This window comes from Hypomesus transpacificus, unplaced genomic scaffold (assembly GCF_021917145.1).
Source record: "Hypomesus transpacificus isolate Combined female unplaced genomic scaffold, fHypTra1 scaffold_55, whole genome shotgun sequence".
Taxonomy (NCBI): Eukaryota; Metazoa; Chordata; class Actinopteri; order Osmeriformes; family Osmeridae; genus Hypomesus; species Hypomesus transpacificus.
The window spans coordinates 1,267,306-1,287,534 of NW_025814032.1; the positions used below are offsets into that span (position 1 = coordinate 1,267,306).

At 37.7% G+C, this 20,229-nt stretch overlaps 1 protein-coding gene across 1 annotated transcript in view; it reads right to left on the minus strand.

The window, feature by feature from the left end:
- Nucleotides 1-797: 797 nt before the first annotated feature.
- The window catches only part of brinp1 (bone morphogenetic protein/retinoic acid inducible neural-specific 1), a 228,838-nt gene continuing 209,406 nt past the window's right edge, over nucleotides 798-20,229 (minus strand). Inside the window, exon 8 of the mRNA XM_047017393.1 lies at nucleotides 798-4,453. Coding sequence (XP_046873349.1) covers nucleotides 3,313-4,453 — 1,141 coding nt within the window. The 3' untranslated portion in view covers nucleotides 798-3,312. The remainder of the gene's footprint in view (nucleotides 4,454-20,229) is intronic.

Sequence of the window (20,229 nt, forward strand, 5' to 3'; positions counted from 1 at the left end):
AACCCGCCCTTTCCAGAGGATTCAGAATGCGGCAGCCCGTCTGGTCTTCAATCTAGCCAGACGCTCCCATTTTACCCCTCTCCTCATCTTCCTCCACTGGCTTCCCATCACGGCCCGTATCAGATTCAAGACTCTGGTACTGACCTTCCGAGCGGTGAACGGGACTGCACCCAACTACATCAAGTCTCTCCTCCAGCCTTACACCCCCACCCGCCACCTACGGTCTTCTTCCGACAACCGTCTGGTGGTCCCACTGCTCAAGAGTGCCCGGTCCCAACACAAGCTCTTCTCCTGCCTGGCCCCCCAATGGTGGAATCAACTCCCCACCTCCATCAGGGACACTGACTATATCCCCACCTTCAAGAAAAAGCTCAAAATACACTTGTTCGGGGAGTACAACGGCACTTAGGAATGATTGGCTGGACCCGATGTTAGGATCACAATGACTCTTATTGAGAGACTTGTTGCTCTTGTTGGTTTGTTGTAACTGTCTTAAAATTATTGTACTCGCTGTGAAATATATTATTGTTGCTTGCTTTTTCCTCAGGTACACTCATGCACTTTTGAGGTTTTGCTGTTTAATTGTAACTTGTCTAACAACATGCTCTCATTGTTCTTCCCTTTGGGACTTATTTGGTTTCACTATGTATGCTTCATGTTTGGCTACCCGCCATGTTTGGGGCTATCTTGTTGTTATGATCAGTGACCTATGCACTTTCGTAAAACTCTCTCTTGGAAGTCGCTTAGGATAAAAGTGTCTGCTAAATGCATAAATGTAAATGTCATAGGAAACACTCCCAAAAAAAGGTTATCCATATTGCAGCACTATATTTAAAATATCCAATAGACTCAGATAAACAAACTCTGATTAAGGAGGAGATAGACTTGTTCCAACCGATGAATAGCTGGTCTAAAACTCCGCTGAGGTAGTAATAGTGTAACACTTTGTAGTTCTAAACAAATAAATATCCTGCACATAGTGATTGTTTTTTTTTTACACCATGTACTGTTATGTGCCGGTCAAACTGGTATAGACAAACAAAATGCTCTTCTTATTAAATATAGCCTTTTTAATGAGAAATAGATTAATATATGAAACATTCATTTGAATAAGCTGATAGAAGGATTTAAACAGAATAGCAAAAATTACATAGGCAAGGTATTAGGAGCTATATCTTCAATTAAATGTTTTCATGGGGATATGCAACAAGACAGTGATGTTACGCAAATAGATCAAATGTGTGCTTGTGTCATGTATGCAAAGGTACGAAGTAACTCATGTTTGTACATTATTTTAGACAAGAGCAAAACTGTAAAAAATTCTTCTGAGATAGATAACTAAAACAATAAAATGTTACGACTTATAGTTAAAGTTAAATTGGGGTTCAATTGTAGTTAAAGTTGCTTATAGTTAAATTATAATTATGGGTTATCTTTGTACTACAGTAATTACCTAGTTTACTGTTGTTGTAGGCTGCTACTATGATTTTAATTTTTAATATAGTCATACCAAGAAAAAGTTATATATATATAATGTAGCCTGTAATAGTGCCTAAAAATCAAGACTTCATTATCCTGCTAATGGCTTAATTTCTCTCATATGCAAACCATATAACCAGATAAACAGTTAATTCTTCATGCTGAGAATAATTATTTTTCAGTTGTGGTCTCTGAGGCTCTAGTAAATGTAACCCTTTGTCAACCGAATTTTTCTGTTATACTGTTGGGTGGTTTAGTGTGTGTTTGGGAAACAAAATAAACAAAATAAAATATGTTAAAGGGATACATAACAGGCACTTAATAATAATATAGCAATATTTTATATTGTAGGTAGTGTCCATAGATATTTCCTAGGTTTTCTGTGATAATCTGTGGTCAGACAGCAATAAACTAGGCTTTCAGGAAAGTTTTGCATTTCATGCTAGAATTATAAAACTCTGCATGTGGGTTGAATCCGAATTTAGAAAGTTCATCATTTAGAAACAAATTCCAAACAAATAAAACAAAGGAAATTAACAGATAAAAATAAAAATTAATGTTTTCGAAGCTTTAATAACAATCAGTTGTCATGCTGTATGGGTTTACTCAAGTAAAAATTAATCAAATGAATTGACAATTTCATAACAAAATTCCACCAAATATACATTCTCTTGGTTCTAAGTGTTCTGTCCTAGATTTGAAATGAATCACTTACACACAAATGGAACATATGTATGGAACATATGTATGTAGAAAGGGGCTTTTCACATCTTATGTTAACTTTAAGGAAATGTATGGCTTTCCTGTTGTCTGTCACAGATGGGGGTGAATGATCAATGTTTCAAGTGCTCTTGGTGCCCATACAGCTTGACACATCAGCAGTCACAAAGTGTACGTTTTGCAAAGCTGTACGAAATAGCATTAATTGTTCATCTTCAGACCATGATATTGCACTCAGGCACCAGTAGGAACCAACTTTGTGAGAAATATGGGGAGGATTCTAAACATGGGAGGTAGCACCCAGTGACAGATTTCAGCTTAGACTGGAGTGACTCCCTCTAAAATGACACATTCAACTAACAAACAGCAACAAGCATTAAGCGAAAAAAGGTATACATATATATATATATATCTATATAAACAGCTGGCTTTTGTTATTTGACATGACAGCTTGCCGTGAGCCTACTCTTTTCAGGTTCTCATACCTTGCATCGCAAAGAGAGGGATGCAGATTTGTCATGGATTCTGATGTAATACAGTGTCTGTGCTGTAGCTAACTCTTTGAGTAATGGCTCACTAAGCTACGTAACCCCTAAAATATATAAACTTGATCATAAAAGATTTCTTTTACATGTTTGTTGTATTTAGCTTTTTGATGAAACATATTGGTTTTAAATGAAAGGATGTTATCTGGTCTGCCCTTAAGACTTAATATCTTAAAAAATATTTGACTCGTCAGAAGAATGGCAGTTTCAGATATAACCTTTGTTCCTTCAGAGTAAACTCAAGGCCTCTTTGTCACCAGAAAATTGATTTAATGTTTTCTGTTTTTCTTTATTTTTATGTTGTTTTTGGAAATGACAGACATGCTGGGACAATTATGGTACAGTGGTTTCCATGAATCTTCTTCTTTATCCACCTAAAATACCTTTGATCATTTTCTTTTTCAGTTTCTATTTAACAATTACACTTACAAAGTTGTTAATATTACATCAAAAGGCAGAACAAAAAGGCCCAAATAAAAAAAGGGAAAAAACAAATTTAGATTAATATCCCTTTTTTGTGGTGCATCAGTTTTGTTTGCTTATCTTTGTCTTGTTTGTTCATTGAATTTCAGCAAAGTTTGGTAGTGAGGTGATCTGATTGTTTCAGTATCTCTGTGTTGAACATGTCCAAGGCGTGGTTGACCCGGATCATCTCACTGTTGTTGAGCTTGAGCCGGTGCTTCAGCATACAAGAGAACAGGTCCAATTGGGGCTTTCCCGGTGCCACCGGAGGGGCGAGACGGTTAATCCGATCTCTAATGTCCAGCAGGAGCAGCATGACAGAAGAGGAGGAGTAGAACTGAGTCCCTTGGGTGTAAGACTGATTCACCTGCTGAACTGCGCTGCGAAGCAGGTCAACATTAAAACGCAGGCTGTATCCGAAAACCTGGATGTCAGAGATTTTTATGTAGATCTGACGCTTATTGGGGTCTGAGAGGTCAACAGGACCCTGGCCTGTGTCATTGCGCAGTCCAGTTGGCACCTTAGCACGGCTACGCAAGTAGATGTGCACCGTCTCAAAGAAAGTCTTCCATCTGTTTCCCAGAAGAAGAGTCCAGTTGAAGCACTGGGAGTTCTGCAGGCGCACCTTCTCCCAGCGTGGGTAGCCATGCTCACCAAAGGGCATACTCCAACCCTCTGAGTGACTCCCACTGAAGGGGTTGACATAAACAAAGAACATTGGATCAATGCTGCTGTTCCGCATTTGGCAGATTTTCATAGAAAGTCCAATTATCATGTGAAGGTAGTCCATCCGATTCTTGTTGCTCTTCAGGGTAAGTGACATGCGCTTCCGCCACCGCGGGTCAAAGAAAGTCTCCAGGCGAATTTCGTTGCTGATGAAAGTGGTGTGGATGTAGAGGCGTGAGTCCATCTTCTGGAGCAGATACTTTAGCTCCAGGTCCTGGAAGTCCAGGTCCGTCTCAAAGCTGATGAACTGCTCGCTGCGCTCCGAGTCCACATTCTGTGGCTCACAGCGCCCACGGTAAAGGCGGTAACCCTTGTTGCAGGAGCCGCATTGTGAGATGTTGGCCAGGCTGCACATGGCACAGCTGTTGTTGCCCCCAATTATGCAAGGTATAGGTCGCTGGCATAGGGTGACACCCATGTGGCACACACAAGTCCTCTGACTCTCTAGAAAAGTACCCCAGAAACCATTCTCATTGCAGTAGAGGAAGGATTGAACCCTGTTCAGCCACTGCATCACCGACCTGGAGAATAGAGAAAGGAAGGATAAGTGCATTAGAGATAAAGAAAAAAGAAAGAAGCCAATCAAGTGTCAGTGCAAGGTGAAGGTAAAACAAAAAGTGAGAGAAGTGAGACAAATTAATTTAATGCACCATTAACAGGGACCTTTAGTGTACTCAAACCCAGTTCAACTTTACTGTCAATGTTAGAGTAGGCTTGTTTGTTATGAACCAATAAGTGAGCAGCATAATATATTCTGTAGGAGGGGAAGGAGTCTTTTTATTTCTATCCACCGGGAGACATAATTTCCTATGAAAATCTTCTCATTCTTTTCACCTTCAGGCATTGCTCCCTGTCATCTTGACAGACCTGAAACTTCCTCTGAATAGAAGATGAATCCTGATGTCTTGGAGAGGATCCGTTCAAGGTTGGACAGACATAATAATAGGAAAAGTATCCCTTACGGAAGGAAAATATATTGCAGTATATTGGAAAATATGATGTGATATATTAGGCAATATATGTCCATATATGGGATTTAATAATTATATTGTACCGAAATACATGGGATAATATATTGATGATAAATATATTACTAATATATTATAAACTATAATATATATTCATGTAATATATTGCAATATATTGCAGTATACAGCAATGATTGCCGTTTTCCATATATTGCAACATATTCAACATGAATATATAATGTGTTTATATGTCCCAAAGTATATGCAATTTTAAATCTATAAATACCACCATAATGTATTCCGATTTATATGGGAAAATGTATTGGTAATATATGTAAAGATATAGTGTCACATGTATGTTTAATATATGGTAGAATATATTTGAATTATATGTAAAAAATATAGCTGTAAGCAGCAATGGTGAATTCCTCCTTGAAAATGGCAAAATATTGTAAAATTGACATAATAGATAGTTACACCGGGATTACCCAGAAAACTAGAAACTGTTTTGTAAAAAAAAAAACGCCTATTTCTGGAGTTGAACCTGGAACCCTTCGGTTACCAGCACAACCTTTCATCCAACTGAGCCTTTCCAAGATCTAGACTCTGCAGTGTTCAGTTACTGAATAATAAAATAAGACGTTTCTCCTATGGCACTCATAGTCACATTTGGTGCAAGCTCAAACAGCTCTAATTCAGTCATATTTTCACATATTAAGGTGAAACTTTGCAGGGTACTTCAGGGGGAAGTCACCTTAAAGCCTATTGCTGACGGGGGAATCCTAATTATATGGAAAGATATACATGAAATAAATGTACAGATATGTGTTCAATATATTGTGGAATATATTTTAAATATAGGTAAAATGTATGGAAAAATATTTGAAATATATGACAATGATCGCTTCCAGCAAACCTCTTTTGAATTAGCCACTTCTCCCTAGATAAATGTCAATCTTACGGTATTTACGTTTTTGGGGGTGCATTTTCAGTTAGCAGGTGGTACTGTTTGAATCGGGATTCCATTTGAAATACTGCTGTTGACAACCTTATTAGAATACCTTCTAGATGGCTGAGTGGTTAGGGAATCAGGCTATTAATCAGAAGGTTGCCGGTTCGATTCCCAGAAGCGCTAAAACGAAGCTGTGTCCTTGGGCAAGGCAATTCACCCTACTGGCCTCGGGGTATGTCCCTGTACTTACTGTAACTTACTGTAAGTCACTAGATAAGATCGTCTGCTAAATGACTTAATGTAAATATCACCATATATGTCTGTACATTGTATGGGCATGTTCTCATATATGTACACATGCATTGTACAATATATCTTTCCATATAATTTTACATATATTAAAAATAAATTCTACCATATATGAAGCATACATGTGACACTATATCTTTACATAAATTACCCATACATTTTCCCATTTAAAGCGGCATAGATTATGGTGGTTATTTATGAAAACATAATTGCATATATTTTTGGATATATAACCACATATATTATGTATTAATGTTCCATATATTGCAATATATGGAAAACGGCAATCATTGCTGTATTCTGCAATATATTGCAATATATTACATGAATACATATTATAGTTTATAATATATTAGTAATATATTTATCATCAATATATTATCCCATGTATTTCCATATATAATATATTGGTCAATGTAATGGAAAATAATATATTACAATATATTAAAATGTATTTCAAATCACATATTGGTAAATATATTTTCTTTCCGTAAGGGATACTTGTCTAGGTGTGCTGCCATTCTGATTTTAAACGGAAAATGTGTTCAAATCTGCGTCGAGATTTAAATGTTTGACATCTTTATCTTTATGCACATGAACCATGAACTAGACTTAAATACTATCAAAGAAAATATTAAAAATCGTGTTTGGATTTCTTCTAAACACATTGTGATAAGACATAGTACTAATTTATTTATTTTTCACTGAGGTTAGACAGTAGCAAAATATAAGAGGAACATTGTAAAATAACAACACACTTGAAGGCATCTGACAGAAAAATGCTTTTTTCTAAATTTCATGAAAAGACAAGCACTGTGGACACAAAACCAACATACTGTTATACCATAAGCAGTTAAGGTTAGTTTACACTTAATGGCAGAACCTTTAGCGATAGTCAAAATTGCCATTAAGGTTCTTTCATAAAGAAAATAATTTAATAAGGCCAAAGTTTGCAGTGGTTACTAGTTCCAAATTCATGAATGTGAACAATTCTATCTAGAACCTCTAGCTCTTTGAATTTTCTTTTATTATTTTTTTATACCAATCATTTGATATTTATGTCACACCAAACAATCTGAAACATTATTAGCTTATAGATCTCCAATTAATTAAATTAAAGGAAAATTATGTAATTGCTAGGTTTTTGGTATTATATCATAATCTTACATCTACCTTTCTTATTTATTCATTGTTGGATGAAAAACAGCTTATAGCATCCCAGAACTATACTTTAATGTACTTGAACATGCTGACCAAAATGACATATCAGATACTTTCTCAATAAACTGTGAGTCGGGAGGATTGTGTGGAGTACATGAGTCCCAACACTTTGCTGGGGAAGGCTGAGACTCAGGTGGCTGAGTCTGAAAACTACCCCAACAAAAGGATACGAGTCATCCAGGGACAAGTGAACTTTAGGAAAAAGTGGTGCCAGCTGAATGGTCCAAACTTGTTTGTGAGAGGCAAGTGGCACTCAAGAAGAGTATAAGTATAAGTTGGATCGGGTCATCCGTGCTGACAAGAAATGTATTGTGAGGGATGTACATGTCAACGTTTCTAAGCTACCCTGTCCCAGACCAGTTTTGTACATTATAGCTATGTTTGTACATTATAGCTATTTTATACTTTGTATTTAATTTATTCTACATACCCTTAGGATTAGTTAGTATTAGTGAATTAAACTTTGCACCTTTTGTATAGTATAGTTAGACTTGTTTAAACTTACACCACTTATTTAAGATGTACTCCTATATGTTGAATGTATGCACCTTCCTGCCAAAGTAAATTTCTTGTCTGTGCAAACTTTCAAGGCGATTAAAACCCTTTCTGATTCTGATTCAGTACAAAGCAATGAAGAAGAAGAGAAATAATTGTGCTGATTGTTTCAGTTTGGCTTATTTGCTCCACTTAAAAAATGTACATAAGACAGCCCTAGTGCTTAGTACAGATGACGCAGTTTCAAGTCCACACCGGAAGGTTATGATGGAGGGTTAGAGAAAGAGAGGAAATGGGACAGAGAAGAGATAGAAAGACAGAAAGAGAAAGTCAGAGAAAGTAAGTTTGTGTGTGAGAAAAAGAAGGGAACACATTGAACCTGGCCGTATTCAATGTGAAACACAAGAATAGACAATACCAAATATTGTAAATGAAAAGCTGTCTACCAATATGAAAGGCTCTCTATCAATACACTGTGTAAGGTAACAAGCTGTTATTACTAATATGACGTCTAATTTAGTGCATCTGAAATTATTCATTACACTGTCAAAATCAAATACAATACCTCTAACTGAAAATTGTACATTGTAATTATATAGGCCTAATATAATGATATGACATCATTTTTATAAATAAGGTTGATGTCTACATACGACTGCTAATTATTTGTCTGGGACCTAATTATTTGGCTACATTACATGCTACTTCATAACATGTTACAATTTATACTCTTTACAAGAGCTGCCATATCAACTTATCATCTATACTATTGTTCTAAAAAGGCTGAATTAGGATCACTGCCGCGAGCGTTGACATTTGTATTGAGCAACAGGGAGTATGGAATACACATCAGACAAGGAAGGTATGGTATATATTTACCCCCCCAAAAAAATTGACATGGGATCACATTAATCAGGGCAGATTACAAATGAGCACAATTAGAACCAGAAATCAACAAGGATAGTGAGACTTATCTGGAGGCTTTCTAAGATAAAGATTCCCCACCACGGTGTGCCCTTACGGAAAGAAAATATATATACCAATATATGATTTGAAATACATTTGAATATATTGTAATATATTATTTTCCATTACATTGACCAATATATAATGTATGGAAATACATGGGATAATATATTGATGATAAATATATTGCTAATATATTATAAACTATAATATATATTCATGTAATATATTGCAATATATTGCAGAATACAGCAATGATTGCCATTTTTCATATATTGCAATATATGGAACATTAATATATAATATATGTGGTTATATATCCCAAAATATATGCAATTTATATCCCGCTTTATATGGGAACATGTATGGGTAATATATCTAAAAATAGTGTCACATGTATGCTTCATATATGGTAGAATTTATTTTTAATATATGTAAAATTATATGGAAAGATATATTGTACAATGCATGTGTATATAAATGAGAACATGCCCATACAATGTACAGACATATATGGTGATATTTACATTTAGTCCTTTAGCAGACGATCTTATCCAGAGTGACTTACAGGTAAGTTATAGTAAGTACAGGGACATACCCCGAGGCAAGTAGGGTGAATTGCCTTGCCCAAGGAAACAGCTTCATTTTTGCGGTTCCGGGAATCGAGCCGGCAACCTTCTGATTAATATCCTGATTCCCTAACCGCTCAGCCATCTAGAAGGTATTCTAAGAAGGTTGTCAATGGCAGTATCGCGAATGGAATCCCGATTCAAACAGTACCACCTGCTAACTGAAAATGTGCCCCCAAAAACATAAATACCGTAAGATTGACATTTATTTAGGGGGAAATGGCTAATTCAAAAGAAGTTTGCTGGAAGCGATCATTGTCATATATATTTCAAATATTTTTCCATATAATTTTACCTATATTTAAAATATATTCCACAATATATTGAACACATCTGTACATTTATTTCATGTATATCTTTCCACATAATTAGGATTCCCCCGTCAGGAATGGGCTTTAAGGTGACTTCCGCCTGAAGTACCCTGCAAAGTTTCACCTTAATATGTGAAAATATGACTGAATTAGAGCTGTTTGAGCTTGCACCAAATGTGACTATGAGTGCAATAGGAGAAACGTCTTATTTTATTATTCAGTAACTGAACTCGGTAAAGTCTAGATCTTGGAATGGCTCAATTGGATGAGAGGTTGTGCTGGTAAACAAAGGATTCCAGGTTCAACTCCAGACATAGGCTTTTCCATTTTTACATTTTTTTTTTACAAAACAGTTTTTGGTTTTCTGGGTAATCCCGGTGTAACTATCTATTGTGTCAATTTTACAATATTTTGCCATTTTGAAGGAGGAATTTGCCATTGCTGCTTGCAGCTATATTTTTTACATATAATTCAAATATATTCTACCATATATTAAACATACATGTGACACTATATCTTTACATATATTACCAATACATTTTCCCATATAAATCGGAATACATTATGGTAGTATTTATAGATATAAAATTGCATATATTTTGGGATATATAAACACATATATTATATATTCATATTGAATATGTTGCAATATATGGAAAACGGCAATCATTGCTGTATTCTGCAATATATTGCAATATATTACATTAATATATATTATAGTTTATAATATATTAGTTATATATTTATCATCAATATATTATCCCATGTATTTCCGTACAATATAAATATTACATCCCATATATGGACATATATTGCCTAATATATCACATGATATTTTCCAATATACTGCAATATATTTTCCTTCCGTAAGGGTGGTTACTGCTTGAATTGCACAGGCTTGTTTAAAGATCCTGTAAAGTGGAATTGAAAACGAGTTTTAAGTTCGTCACACCACCATGTGTTGTTTACTACCCATCCAAATTCGAATGAAAAAAACCCCACAGTCAAGTATGTTAATTAGGCTTTGATATCGTGAGAAAATCAGCAGTCTTCTCTGCTTGAGACTGGGAGGCCGTGTCGCCTAAAGGAGCTGAAGCTCCGGCTCCTCAAATTTATTGAATTTAGCAACAACAGCAACACTAGCTAAATCAATTGCAGATATCAGAACAGACCTACATGCAGTCGCTGAGTGTTTTATGTGTTAATTACTTTGCATCGTACCAGCTGAGTAACAGAATGCAACCGTCTGTGATCTGACGTAGATAGGTCGCTGTGACGTAGATCGGTCGGGTTTTGGCTCCGCCTATACAAAACCTGAGCTGAAAACGGAAGAGAAACTGTTCAATGGTCTAACTCCACATTTCAGTGCGACAAAGTTTTCGCGCTTTGCACATGCTTTCAGGAACTAATTTCACACGTATATAATGTATTGAGAAGCAAATCATGGAATTTGCTTTACAGAATCTTTAAGTGAGTACTGCTTTTAGATGTAAGATTAGCTTTACTTAGGGAATCAGGTGGCTGAGCGGTTAGGGAATCGGGCTGGTAATCAGAAGGTTGCCGATTCGATTCCCCGCTGTGCCAAATAACGTTGTGTCCTTGGGCAAGGCACTTCACGCTACTTGTCTCGAAGAATGTCCCTGTACTTACTGCAAGTCGCTCTGGATAAGAGCGTCTGCTAAATGACTAAATGTAAATGTACTCCATGTATATAATTTGCTTATATTATGCTTGTCCATGGTTCTGGTTAATGCTATGTATTTGAGCTAACCATCATTCAATTGGTCATTCTAAAACGAAAGTGTGTAAAAAGACACCCTCTTTTCTGCTCTTTCTACTATATTCACCTCATAATATATCAGAATTGAAATACCATGAATGTTCATCAGGTTGCAGACCAACATTGTTTGTGGTTTGTGCATTGTTGGGAAATAGTGATTTAAGTAAATATGTGATTAGGATATGTGAAGCCTGGGGAAATACAATTATCATTCCCCCACCATCAGCTTTCCCCCATCCTGGTCAAAGCATATTGAGGCTAATTCTTCTCCCTGGAAGCAGCTAAGCAAAGTAGCTAAATATTTCAAGAATCTCATCTCAGAGGGGGTAATGATTGAAGGGTGTCCCCTATAATTGTTGATGACTGCAAAGACCACACTAACAACTGGATATATTTTTCTATTTTACTCAAAAGTAGAGCATGAATACATGAAATGAGTCAGTGTGAGTCCTAAGGTGTGTAATTGGTATGGTAATCAGGTGCGTAGATGAGATGGCAGGTGGGTGTTGTGGTGTGGTCTTCTCCTTCTGAAGTCTAACTCTATCAAGTGGAAGTCCCTTTGATGGAATTCAAGAGCTGAACAGACAATGTCACAGGCAGTCGTGTCGTGTTTTTGAGAATGGACATTCAGGGCCAACAAGGTACATGGTTAGCAGGTAACTAAAAAAAATGGAACAATGAAATCTACCACGATGTCACTGCTGAACTGCTACTAATTACTGGAATGCATAGGTTTTTGGACCGAAAAAATACAGAAATAATTTATTCAATCTCACCTTACACCTTAGTGGCATCAAAGTCTCCCCAAGCCACCTGGTCAAAAATCGAGGAGTCACAATAGACCCAGACCTCTCGTTCGAGTTCCATATTAAGCACATTACCAAAATTGTAACATAACATAGCTAAAATAAGAAATGTCCTCTCAAAGGATGATGCTTAAAAACTAATACATGCATGTGTTACATCCCGATTGGACTACTGCAATGTATTATTCTCTGGCCTCCCAAGCACCTACATAACATTTTTACAGCTTGTGCAAAATGCTGCTGCTAGACTACTGACCAGAACCAGAAAGTATGATCATATAACATCTACTCTCATCTCTGGCTCCCAATCCAAGCCAGAGCAGATTTCAAAGTCCTACTACTTACCTACAAATTTCTCCATGGATGAGCACCACTATACCTCTCTGGTATCCTTGCACCCTATCACCCCATAAGGACACTAAGATCCCAAGATGCCGGCTATCTGGTGGTTCCAAAAATGTATAAGAAAACTGCTGGAGGCAGGGCGTTCTCATATAGAGCACCTCTTCTCTGGAACAAATTACCTGTCTCTATTAAGAAGGCTGATGCTGTTTCAACATTCAAAGTTAGGTTAAAAACGTTTTTGTTAGTCAGTTCAACGGCTGCTAAAGTGTGTGTGTGTACTTTTACTGCAAACCTGAAGTGTGTGTTTGTCTCTATATGTATCATATATAAGTTTCACTTCCCTGGAACAGATTTCATGCTCCAACCAAGGGGGGCTGGTGCTGTCTTAGTATCTAGGGCTGCATCAAATACCCTTTTTTGTCTGCTAAATTGCTGCACTAGTCCACACTTGACCGGTTGGGCCCTTGTTCTTAATAATGTAGCTCCTTGAATTCTCTAATTCCTGTTCTCTTCTCCCTGTCACCCCTCCACGCCCCCTTCCACACCTGTTCTGTGGTGTGGGGAGTTTGAGCTGTCAGCATCTGCCTGGTCTGCCAAAGCTGGATCTAGTCTGGATCACAATTGCAGGTGCTGTCATATTTCTAATTACATCATCTCGCAGCACGTCATATTCCGCATCTTGTGACTTAATGAACTGCTGTACCATTGGCAATTACTTACACATTAGGTCACTTTCAGCTCTTTCGATTCTGTAATGAATGGCAAAATGTAGATTTATTTAAAAGTCTACTTAAGTCACTGTTGTTGTGGCCTACAGAGCCAGGCTCCTCTACCCAACAAATATCAGAAACCAAAGCTACTACAGACAGTGAAGGGGATAGTGAAGCGCCTCATAGTAGTACAAGTCATGAAACTGCTGCAGACAACCCTTATGGAAAGAAAATATATATACCAATATATGATTTGAAATACATTTTAATATATTGTAATATATTATTTTCCATTACATTGACCAATATATAATGTATGGAAATACATGGGATAATATATTGATGATAAATATATTGCTAATATATTATAAACTATAATATATATTCATGTAATATATTACAATATATTGCAGAATACAGCAATGATTTCCATTTTCCATATATTGCAATATATGGAACATTAATATATAATATATGTGGTTATATATCCCAAAATATATGCAATTTATATCCCGTTTTACATGGGAACATGTATGGGTAATATATCTAAAGATATAGTGTCACATGTATGCTTCATATATGGTAGAATTTATTTTTAATATATGTAAAATTATATGGAAAGATATATTGTACAATGCATGTGTATATAAATGAGAACATGCCCATACAATGTACAGACATATATGGTGATATTTACATTTAGTCCTTTAGCAGACGATCTTATCCAGAGTGACTTACAGGTAAGTTACAGTAAGTACAGGGACATACCCCGAGGCAAGTAGGGTGAATTGCCTTGCCCAAGGAAACAGCTTCATTTTTGCGGTTCTGGGAATTGAACCGGCAACCTTCTGATTAATAGCCTGATTCCCTAACCGCTCAGCCATCTAGAAGGTATTCTAAGAAGGTTGTCAACGGCAGTATTGCGAATGGAATCCCGATTCAAACAGTACCACCTGCTAACTGAAAATGTGCCCCCAAAAACATAAATACCGTAAGATTGACATTTATTTAGGGGGAAATGGCTAATTCAAAAGAAGTTTGCTGGAAGCGATCATTGTCATTATATATTTTAAATATTTTTCCATATAATTTTACCTATATTTAAAATGTATTCCACAATATATTGAACACATATCTGTACATTTATTTCATGTATATCTTTCCATATAATTAGGATTCCCCCGTCAGAAATAGGCTTTAAGGTGACTTCCGCCTGAAGTACCCTGCAAAGTTTCACCTTAAAATGTGAAAATATGACTGAATTTGAGCTGTTTAAGCTTGGACCAAATGTGACAATGATTGCCATAGGAGAAACGTCTTATTTTATTATTCAGTAACTGAACACAACATAGTCTAGATCTTGGAATGGCTCAATTAGATGAGAGGTTGTGCTGGTAAACGAAGGTTTCCAGGTTCAACTCAAGACATAGGCTTTTTTTTTTTTTTTTTACAAAACAGTTTTGGGTTTTCAGGGTAATCCCGGTGAAACTATCTATTATGTCAATTTTACAATATTTTGACATTTTGAAGGAGGAATTCGCCATTGCTGCTTGCAGCTATATTTTTTTACATATAATTCAAATATATTCTACCATATATTAAACATACATGTGACACTATATCTTTACATATATTACCAATACATTTTCCCATATAAATCAGAATACATTATGGTAGTATTTATAGATATAAAATTGCATATATTTTGGGATATATAAACACATATATTATATATTCATGTTGAATATGTTGCAATATATGGAAAACGGCAATCATTGCTGTATTCTGCAATATATTGAAATATATTACATGAATATATATCATAGTTTATAATATATTAGTTATATTTATCATCAATATATTATCCCATGTATTTCCGTACAATATAAATATTACATCCCATATATGGACATATATTGCCTAATATATCACATGATATTTTCCAATATACTGCAATATATTTTCCTTCCGTAAGGGAATCCAAGCACAGGAAGTGCACAAGTACATGAAAGCCAGGATTGTGGCCAGAGAAGCTCACAGACCATGATTGTGAAGTAATTGTCAGAAAGCTAGCCACTGCCACTCAGACAGACCTGAGCTTGATAATGCCAAGGGATTCGGAGGGAAATAAATTTGCTGAGTATTTACAGTATGCTAAGTCAGCAAAAGGACGGGAAAAACAGAACAGAGACTGGTTAATGTACAGTCAAAGCACAAAGGCGATGGTGATGGCCTCAAAAAACCCTCGGCTAGTGCTCTAAATTCCAAAGAAGGGTACAAAACATCAAATCTCAAATGGCGGAGAATGTACAACAAATTCCCTGACCATGAAGCTAGTAAGCCACACAAAACCTGCTACCTCAAGTGAAAAAAATTGAAGTATTCTTTGATAGAAGCTAAAGTGGTTGATAGTGGTCTGCAAAAACAAATCCAATTTGCAGTTAACAGAAACAAAGCTATTCTTGAGAGAATATTAGACGTCACACTTTTTTTGGCCTCAAGAAATTTAGCATTCTTGATTTAGCAGAGGGAGCACAGAACATTTTGATGATGTACGGAATGGCAACTTTCTTGGCATGATAGAAGTTTTAGCTCAGTATGATCCTCTGTTGAAAGATCATTTACGAAAAGTGAGGGAGAAAAAGCCAGGCACAAAAATGACCCATTACCTTAGCCCAGAATCTCAAAATGAGTTCATCAAACTCTGTGGAGACAGAGTTTTGAAAGAAATATTGAAGGAAAGGGAGCATGCAATTTATTATTCATTGATATGTGATGCAACTCCTGATGTCTCCCATAAGGAACAGATTGTAATTCTGTTAAGATATGTTGATCAGAAGAAGAATGATCAGTGGGATGTAACTGAACGTTTCCTGCAGTTTGAAGAATTTAATGGAAAGACTGGCCATGAAATATCAATCAGAGATGATATTGAAGACTCTAGAGGAGCACTGCATTGACATTGCAGATTGCAGAGGCCAGGGGTTCGACAATGGTGCAAATATGTCTGGTAAAGTTAAAGGGGTCCAGGCTGAAATAAGGAAAATAAACACACTTGCTACATATTCGCCCTGTGCCTCACATACTCTGAATCTCGTTGGTGTACATGCTGCACAGTCATGTCCAGAGGTTTCAACATTGTTTGGCTGTTTGAATCGCTTGTTTTGTATCTTCAGTGCCAGCCCAGAGCGATGGGCCATTCTCAAAGAAAAGACTGGCTGCTCACTTCATCACATGTCCGATACCCGCTGGAGTGCACCCATAGCGGATGTTAAACCTGTTGCAAATCACTTACCATCGATCATACAGGCCCTGGATAGCATCCTTGCTAGATGCAGCTTAACTAATGAAGCCAGATCAGAGGCCATTGGTCTGAAGATTCGTTCTTCTCACTTTCTGGAAGAAAATACTGCAATCCATTGAAGACAGAAACATAATTCTGCAGTCAGGGAGAATTGCACTTGATGTTGAAGCAGCCAACATAAAGGCATTGCGTGAAGAAATGCAGATCTTTCGCAACTTAGTGGATGGTCTTTTTGCAGAAGCTTCCCTCATTGCAGAAGCTATGGATGTTCCCACTGGATTTCCAGTCAGCCACAAGCGAAAGAGAAAACGTTTTGCAGATGAGAGTAAGAAAAGGTCAGAAGAGGGCAACCAACAAGAGACAGAATCAAATCTTTTTCGAAACAATGTTTTGTATGTGGCATAACATATGTATGTAGATAACATAATCTCTGCGTTGGACACCTGCTTTCGAGCCATTGCAAGTATATGTGAAGAGTTTGCTGCAATCTTGAATATCAAGGACTTACAAGATCAGATACACTCAGTTTGCCATTCATTAACAAGCAAATACAAACAGGATCTTACTGCTAGCTTTGAAAGTGAAGTGCGTCATCTTAACTCTGTGTATAGTGCTACATTTTCAGACTGCCAATCTCCCCTTGACCTGCTGAATTCTATCTATAAACTGCAGCTCCAGAGCCTTTTTGGAGAAGTGTGTGTTGCCATCCGCATCTTCTGCACTTTACCTGTGACTGTCGCTGGTGGAGAAAGGGCGTTTAGCAAATTAAAACTAGTTAAAAACTACCTCAGATCCACAATAGCCCAAGACAGACTTAATAGCCTTGCCAGACTTTCCATTGAAAGTGAGCTAAGCAGACAGTTGGACTTCAAAAACCTCATCAGTGATTTTGCCAACAAAAAGGCCCGGCGTTGGGCTTTATAGTTGTAGTTTTTGATATTTATTTTGCAATTAAGTATTTCATTGTGTTGTCTATTTTATGTCTGTTATAGATTTGGATATTTATTTTGATTTGACAATACATTTAACAAGAAAGTACTTTATCATGTTATTTATTTGTGTTATTTTGCAAGACATTCTAATAAAGATATTACATACTTGTCTACCTTGGTGATTAGAATCTATATATTTTAAGTTTGGGTGTGTTGCACCGGGCGCTTGATTTTTACATAATAATACCCAGGGATTTGCTGTTGAGTGGTTATTAAATAAATAAATACTAATTGGGTGCATTGCTTCAGGCACTGTCAAGAACAGAGAAACAGAAAAATAAAGAAAAAAATTATAATATATAACAAAAAAAGTGGTGTAAAATTGATCTTTGGCAATGAAAATTCGGGGGGGAGGGGCACACCAATATTCTTTCAGGGGGCCCAGAATTCCTAGCAGTGGCCCTGCTTGTGCGGCATGCAATCCTGAACTTACACCAGTACTAGTTACACCGTAAAAGTATCTAACAGCAAGCCCAGCCCCTTCCCCCCGTACAACTACAGCTGGCATTTCGAGAGTGCCATATCTCACTAGCACACGGTCATCAACATTCAGCAACACAGGTGTGTTGTCTGTACTGGGTAGAGACACAGGTGTCATGCCGGATGTGGAAGCTGTGACAGGTGTCGTGCCGGACGTGCAAGCTGACATGGGAATCACAGTGGTTGATTCAACCAAACTCTGTACAAGATCGGAATTCGACTGGCGGTGTTTCACACAGTTGCGTGCCTTGGCATATGCAGATCTCATATAGCAGAGATGTGGCAGCATCAGGGTGGATGTCTCTTTGCCATACGTGTTCAGCACTTTTGCCAGCTCATTCAGGAACTTCCCATCCTTGTTAAGGCTCTGATCAGTTGTGTCAGTTGGCAGGCCAACATGGTCTGTAGATACCCTGGTCGTGGTCTGTAGATACCCCTAGTACTACTGACGGTAGGTACTGGTGCTGGCACTTGATCTGGGGTTAGCGCTCCTCCTTCATCTTCATCCTCTGCCTCAAATTCAAGATCAATGTTGAATTCGAGCTCCCCATCTTCTGTGTCCAGTAGCTCATTCCCTTCATCTACTGGATCCTAATTCTGTGGGGCAGCACGTCGAACTCCCTCTGGTGGTGTAATGGAAGCAAGGAGATCTTTTAGTGTTTTTGGTGGCTCCTTTGCCATCTCCTCCTGGCGGAATACCACAATCTCCTCCCCCACCAACTGATAGAGTTTGTCCCGGACAAACAAGTCCTCACTCCCATCTAGGGCACTGAGAATGAAGTTATCCTTCAATGCCGCAGTGATGTCAACCTGAAGGGAATCCCAGCTGTCAACCAGCATGCTCATCATGTCATCCCTGGAAGGTGAGGGGATTTTGAGGGGATCATTACTCAGCTGCTGAACCATCAGCTCAAACTCCCGCTGCCTGTATCCAACTTTCAGGAGATGATGCAGGTGTGTATCGTTGACTTGTATATCTCCTGTTATACCACCACCCAAGCAGACTAAGATATATCCACGAGCCAACAGCTACTGCCTCACTTCCTCCGTGACATGGACAGAATAATCATCCAAGATGTAGATGGCCCACTGTCGCTGGCTGAAGATGTTTTGCGCGTTCAAGTTGGGGAGGGTCTTGATTGTGGCCTTCATGGTCACCAGCCTGTAAGATCCCTTGGGGCCCCAGTGAGTGGTCACTCCCTCTGGACGATGTAACTTGTCGTGTAGAATTGTGCCCTTTCCCTTGAACACAAATTGTGGTCGCATCCCCAGGCCATTCTTACTGGAGGCTTGAGTGAAGACAGTCACTCTCTCCATTGATAACATGTAGTTCTCTTTGACGTAGATGGGGCAATCCTTTATGGTTAAGGTCTTTTGTCCGGCTGTCTCGTTGCGATGTAGTGGCATTTGATCTCCGTTTATAATGTCAACATCCTTCACCTTCAATCTTTTCTTGAAGAAAACCCTCACCCGAATAATGTTCTTCAGGAAATCAATGATTTGTTCCTTGAGAACAGTTTCCGACACAGCAAAACGATTGTTTGGGTGTTTGAGGGAAACGCGATACTCCTCCATCCATCCTCGCTGTTGGATCGAGGCCGCTTTGCTGTAAATATTCTTCGTACAGCTGCTTGCATTTCACCACGAAGATCTTTTTTGGCAGGCGGGCTTTCAAAGATCTTCGCACATCAACAAACCTAACGAAACGAAAGTGTTAATATACATTTTGTCGAGTAGGCCTATACAAACAAATAGGCTATTCAAAACCTAATCAGAGTTTGATAAATAAGAATAAATACAAAATGTACCACTGAAATGCAGCTTGTCACACTTCTGGCACGGCCTGCTTCCTCCCGCCACCAGCACTTTGAAAATCCGTGCTGCTGTTTGCAGCTCTTGCCAGCGAGGGAAAAGCCTCCCTCACAGCCCTTCCGCCTTTCACAGTCCAATCTTTACGTTTTCCATCCCACCTCTTGGGAAGGGCAGCCGCTTCCTCTTCATATTGTAGCTTGAACTTGTAGCAGCGCTT